At 27.8% G+C, this 6,806-nt stretch overlaps 2 protein-coding genes across 2 annotated transcripts in view; one reads left to right on the top strand and one right to left on the bottom strand.

Annotated features, from left to right (window-relative positions):
- The window catches only part of LOC124421281, a 20,171-nt gene extending 15,953 nt beyond the window's left edge, over positions 1–4,218 (bottom strand). The window contains exons 1-2 of the mRNA XM_046956186.1: positions 4,055–4,218; positions 554–651 (exon numbers count right to left, since the gene is read on the bottom strand). Of these exons, the coding sequence (XP_046812142.1) occupies positions 554–651; positions 4,055–4,214 (258 nt within the window). The 5' untranslated portion in view covers positions 4,215–4,218. The remainder of the gene's footprint in view (positions 1–553; positions 652–4,054) is intronic.
- Positions 4,219–6,218: 2,000 nt separating this feature from the next.
- The window catches only part of LOC111681059 (lachesin), a gene marked incomplete at its 5' end in the record, with an annotated part of 9,874 nt that continues 9,286 nt past the window's right edge, over positions 6,219–6,806 (top strand). Inside the window, one exon of the mRNA XM_046956185.1 lies at positions 6,219–6,432. Coding sequence (XP_046812141.1) covers positions 6,219–6,432 — 214 coding nt within the window. The remainder of the gene's footprint in view (positions 6,433–6,806) is intronic.

Here is a 6,806-nt window from a genome sequence, read left to right as displayed (position 1 = left end):
TGTTCTAGTTCTGTTCTAGTTCTGTTCTAGTTCTGTTCTAGTTCTGTTCTAGTTCTGTTCTAGTTCTGTTCTAGTTCTGTTCTAGTTCTGTTCTAGTTCTGTTCCACTGCAGTTTTAGCTTATTTCTCCTTTTCAGTTGGTTACTTTAAATGCTTTTCCTTTTAATTGTGTCAGTTTGTTACGTGTATGATGGTCATATTTAATGATTGGTGTTTTGTCTTTTTTTAACTCTTAAAATATTTTTATTTCGTTTATTGTCTTTTCTTTTTCACATGATGTTTTTACATTAAAGTACTTTTTCAAATGTTTTTTTTTTATTAAGAATGTTGAATCATAAATCCTTGCTTAAAAAGGGTATTTTGTAATAAAAAGCCTTCACCCTTTTGTCTAGCAAACCAAAGTTTTATGTTTATTAGTTTTTTGTTGGTTATTTTAAGATTAAAGCCTATTTAAGTACTTACTTAGATTAATTAAAAATGTTGTTTTATTATGTGTATTTATGTTAGAAATTTAACAAATATATTTTGTAATATACAAAAAATGTATAACTTACCTTATATGAACCTAAATCTTGTACTACACAAGTTAAAAATGCATCACGTCCCACCGAAGCGGTAACATTTGCTATGGGGAATGTAAATTTAGGATCAGCTGTAAAAAAGAAAAATTTTAATTAAAAAAAGATTAATAGCAAATTTTTAAATATATAATAAAAATAGCTACTAATTAACTTAGTAAATTAAGTAAAACTTTTTTAAGGATTAGTCTTTCTTATTATTGTGATAAATAAAAAATATCCATAGACCTTGATTTATTGAAAATCTTTTTGTATAAACATATTTTTATTTATAAATAATATTTTTAATGTATGTGCATAATTTGTGTGTTTTTGTGTAGGAAATCATTAAAATTCAACATAATTAGTTTGCACGATTAATATTTAAAACTTTAATTAATTGTATTGCGTACGGCTCAGTGATCAAGAACCAATAATGTATAATTAGTTTTATATATTTTAACATAAATATGAAATATACACACAAATTGTCAGAATAATTAAGGGCGATATTTTGAAATGTGTTCTATATTTATAATAATCTATATATTATATAAAATCGTAGCGTTACTGACTGACTGACTGATTCATCATCGCACAGCCCAAACAGTAGATGTGTTTTTGGTTATGTAAATCCACTAAGGAGGGATTTTTGGAAATTTGCACATTTACGGGTAAAAAGGGGAAAAAACGGGTAAAACAGGTTTTCTTAAATATCTTATATAATATTAGTGATACAAGAAAAGTTTTAAATGCAGCTGTATCTACTCTTAAAATGAGCAGATGGGTGTCTGGTACTTTTTTGAAATTCGTACTTTTAAGGGGTAAATATGAGCACTTTATAACTTTAAAACTAATTAACATAATCAAATTTTTCTAAATACTTTGGATACATCTCTCAAAATTATGAGACACCTGTTTCGTACTTTTTTAAAATTCAGTTCTTTTTGGGTGTAAAAGGGACAAAACTGTATTTATGGTAGTTTTTTTTAGTACATTAAGAAAACTTTTTCGGTTTATTGAATTATTCATATTAAATTACGGACTAACTGTGTAATATTTATTGTAATAAAATTTTTGCAATTTCACTGGAGAAAAAAGTAACAAAAAGGGGAAAAACGGGAAATTTAATTTTATTCAAACTCATTGAGCCAACTTTTATAAAATTTCAAAAAGTAGTTTATTTTCTCACACAAAGTAAGCTTTTGGTATATTATTTTGAATTCGAGTACTAAGTCCTATATAGGACCAAATTCGAGTAAATTGTTTGGTACCTTTTTTAAAGCACAATTTTTCTGGAATAAATGAATGCAGATTTAAATCGTTTGAGTTTTATCTGTGATATATATGTAGATTTAAATACGGAACATTTTGTAAACTTAATTCTCGAAAAAGTATTAGTACTTTCACTTAGGTACACTTTATTCCACTTTTGGTACTTTTTCTTCAATCAAATGATACTCTATGTATGTTCTTTAATATAAACTGAAAACACATGATTATCAAACATTGAATAAGATCCTTTAAGAGACAACTTTTTAGTACTTTTTATCTCATAAATTGTTTTTTTTTTTAATTTTCTAAAATATTCAACCTAGGAACATTAATTTTAACATACATGATCTTGACTGAATAATATTCTGGAAGTGGGAACTATTTGGTATTTTTCTATTCTTCAAATGGATTCTTTATAATGGTTAATCGGAATACACGGTCCTTATTAAATGAGAATTTATTGAAAGAGATCTTTGTACTTTTTCGTTTTTCCAATGGTAATTTTTGATATTTTTACTATCTAACTAACTAACTAACTAACTAACTAACTAACTAACTAACTAACTAACTAACTAACTAACTAACTAACTAACTAACTAACTAACTAACTAACTAACTATCTAACTAACTAACTAACTAACTAACTAACTAACTAACTAACTAACTAACTAACTCACTGAGAGACTCTTCGGTAATGTCTAGTTCTCGGAAACATCCGCTATGTCTAGAAGTGTCTGGAATTTGCCAAAAAGGCAAGGTGCCACTCCAACGTATAAAATAAGTATTACCTTATCCATATCTATAAAATTGCAGCAGTTAGAGTCATTTTAGATGACCGATTTTGATATCCATAAGAGCACATGACGACAATCAAATTATCACACCCCTCGCATATAAAGAAATCTTAAACAAATCAAATTAAAATTTGTTACTCCCATTTTAGAATCGAGGTGAATATTTAGGAAAAAATGTGCAGTGTTAGGGGTCTTGGTAGTGAAGATGGTAGTGCGTTAGCCGGCCATTCTGCGAGTTTTTGGAACGATTCTTATCAGAGACTCTGGTCTGCTACACTACAACGAACGTATGGTCATCGTGAACATACGTTTCAATAAAACAAGTATGAATTTATAGTCGGACATTGCCGACCATATGATACCCTACACCAGTCAGTATGTTAAAATTGTGGATTTTTTTATATAAAGCCTTTAATTTGCTTTATTGTGAAATTTTTTACTTATTGTTGACAAAAAAGAGATTTTCTTCAAGAGGGCTCATAGGGGAGAAGGGGTAAATATGGGCCTATCCATATAAATTTTGGTAAATGAATTTACATCTACTTCAAAGTCATTTATGTAGATTTTGATTGTTTTATTAGTAATTATAAGTTAATTTTGACCTTCAAGTCCTTTTTTTGAAGGAGAGTTTATATGGGGGCTAGGGTCAAATGAGGCAAGATCACTATAAAAATTAGTATTGTCATTTATTGTCTATAAAACTAATGTTTGCTGATTTTTATTGACATTATAAAGCATTTAACGTAATTGTGAACCTAAAGGCCCGATTCGGGGGGTACGGTTGTATGGGGGCTAGGATTTCAACCATTTTCAATAGCGTTCGTACTTGAACTAAATTTTAAATTATCTTGAAAATTGCGACCTGTAACGTGCGCACAAGGTTTACCTGGACACACAGACAGACAAACGGACGGACAGACGGACATAGCTAAATCGACTCAGAAAGTGATTCTGAGCCGATTGGTATACTTTAAGGTGGGTCTAGGACCAGGCGTTACAAACTTCAGCACAAACGCATAATACCCTACCCACTATAGCGGTGTAGGGTATAAAAAATATTAATTTAATTTGTAGAACATGTTTTTACAAATTTTAAAAGAATAGTTTTTCCCCCACAGTCCCTTCCATTAGTATAGCGTATCAAATTGTTGGGTTTAAATTATTCTAACAAATTCTTTTTAAAATATATTTTATCATAAATATTAATAAAACAAAATTCTTTATAAAGTTCTTTGTGTGGTAAGAGACATTTAATTCCTGACAATTTGTACAACAAATATCTTTATTAAATAAAAGTGAATATATATTTTTACGGTTTATTTTAATGTACTAAATGTATTACTCTTAATAATAATTTATTATTTTTTATTTTCATTATTATTATTATTGTTATTGTTATTTTTATTATTATTTTATTTTATTTACTTACTCAATACATCAGCTGCTGTTTCGATTGCATGAAAATGACTTTTGTGGCACATTAATATCAATATGAATAAAAATATGGCTGTTGGTTGTGGTGGTAAATTATTAAAATTTCTACCACTTACTTTTAAATAAATCACTTTATTTGTTATTGTTGCTGCCATATTTTTTGATTTTAAATTAAATTATATTTATATAATTTTTTTAACAATTTTTATTTTATTATTATTATTTTTGTAACAATTTTTCTTTTTATTGATAATACTATTTATTGGAAATTTATTTTTTTGTATTATTTTTTTAATAAAATTATTAGTTTTATTGAACTTTATTGTGTTATAAAATTTCATTAAAATTGTGATTTATTTAAACAATTTTATACACATACACCTGCATAAGTTGTTTATTAAAAATACTTCAATATTAAAAATAATATTCAATTTTTAAAAAATATTCAATTCTACACTTAACTGCCTAAAAATGTCTAAAAATTACACTGTCTCTGAATATGTCATGTGGCTAATCCCAAACGACCTATGTAATTTTACTTTAAGGTTTCCTTTAACTATACAAAATCTAATTCCACTTGACAAAACATGTTATTAAATTTTAAAATTTTAATTACATTTGTCCAACATGTTGATGTCAGACAAATATTTATACACTCATAAATACACACACGTATCTACAGAAGCTATATGAATATTTAATAATTTGTTTAAAGAAAAATTAAACAAAGGAACAATTTCTTTATTTTTCAAAAATTAAATTTCAAAAAAAAAAAAACTGAAAAATAATTTAAGGGTATTTAAATAAAAAATTAAATACTAAATTTCATGGTCTTTTCTTTAAGTAAAATATATGACAAAGTGTTGCAAAGTAAATATTTAAATAGGAAATATTAAAAAATAGAGAATTATGTAGAATAAGTAAAGAACTAAACGAAATTAAACAACCAGCAGCTTTTTTAGGTAAAGTTTAACTTTTATATACGGGATACCTAAAACTGAAGTAGAACTGAACTAGAACTGAACTAGAACTGAACTAGAACTGAACTAGAACTGAACTAGAACTGAACTAGAACTGAACTAGAACTGAACTAGAACTGAACTAGAACTGAACTAGAACTGAACTAGAACTGAACTAGAACTGAACTAGAACTGAACTAGAACTGAACTAGAACTGAACTAGAACTGAACTAGAACTGAACTAGAACTGAACTAGAACTAGAACTGAACTAGATTTGAACTAGAACTGAACTAGAACTGAACTAGAACTGAAACAGAACTGAACATGAACTAAACTACTCTTTGATAAGAATTAAACCATTAAAGCTACACTACATACGACAACGCTGGATACTTCATGTTTCCATCTATATATTTCGATTAAGACATAATTTTTTTTATAGAAAGGAATTACACTTCCTAAAAATGTAAAAATCTTCCTACTACATCACTAAATGTACTTACATGTGATTTAGTATAGTGTGAGTTTGAATATTAAACAACCTTCATAAACAGTTACACTTATTAGTTATTGTTTTTGAATTATGTTTTTATTGCTACTTGTTGTTATTTTGTTACCTTCACTACCAGTAAGTAATATACTCACACGCATTCTACACACATACTTACATCCATTTTTTCCTTTGTTTAATAAATTTAATGCCCATAAATTCTATACGTTGCTTGTAGTCAATAAAAAATAGAAAACTGCGTGCCTTTTAGTACTTTTAGACACGCATAAATGATTAATTGTATAATTATTGTAAATTTATTTACGATAAATCAGTCTACTACATCTGTTTTGCAAATCAGATGTTAGAGTGATTGAATTTAAAAGTTATATAGATCGGTATGATGATTTTGAATGAAATTTAAAATTATACATTTTTTTGTCAACTTATTTTTCGATTCTCGTAGATCACTTTGTTTGTGAGTGTAAACTACCGAATATAAATACCTTTATGCAATATTACAGTATCAAGGGGCTCAGCTTAAAGAAAACATTCAAAAATTTTTTTTTAAATAATTCAACTAAAAGAAAGTTAAAGCTGTTTCAAAAATGCCAATAGTTTGCCTAGTTAATAACTTTATTTATATTATATTTTGTATTACTTTCCTTCTTTACTTAATTGTTTATAGTGTTAATGCGTGCAAATTTCCTTTCAGGTAGCGTGGCTGCGTGTTGATACCCAAACAATTTTAACTATACAAAATCATGTGATTACGAAAAATCAACGTATTGGTATTACAAATTCTGAGCACAAAACATGGACGATGCGTATAAAGGATATTAAGGAGAGTGACAAAGGCTGGTATATGTGTCAAATTAATACAGATCCAATGAAATCACAAATGGGTTACTTAGATGTAGTGGGTAAGTTTATTTGAACATTTTAACATTTTCTACTATAGAACCGTCTATAATCTCAACGATAGAGCTGCCCATAGTCTCGCCTATAGAGCTGTACATAGTCATGCTTGTAGAGCTGTCGAGAGTCTCGCATATAGAGCTACCTATAGTCTCAACTATAGAGATGTCAATCAATAGTCTCTACTATAGACAAGTCGATAGTCTTGACTATAGAGCTGTCTATAGTCTTGACTATAGAGCTGTCTAAAGTCTTGACTATAGAGCTGTCTATAGTCTTCATTATAGAGCTGTCTATAGTCTTCACTGTAGAGCTGTCTATAGTCTTCACTATAGAGCTGTCTATAGTCTTGACTATAGAGCTGTCTATAGTCTTCACT

This window comes from Lucilia cuprina, chromosome 2 (genome assembly GCF_022045245.1).
Source record: "Lucilia cuprina isolate Lc7/37 chromosome 2, ASM2204524v1, whole genome shotgun sequence".
Classification (NCBI taxonomy): domain Eukaryota; kingdom Metazoa; phylum Arthropoda; class Insecta; order Diptera; family Calliphoridae; genus Lucilia; species Lucilia cuprina.
The sequence above is the reverse complement of the archived record's forward strand: the minus strand, read 5'-3'. Positions and strand labels throughout refer to the sequence as shown.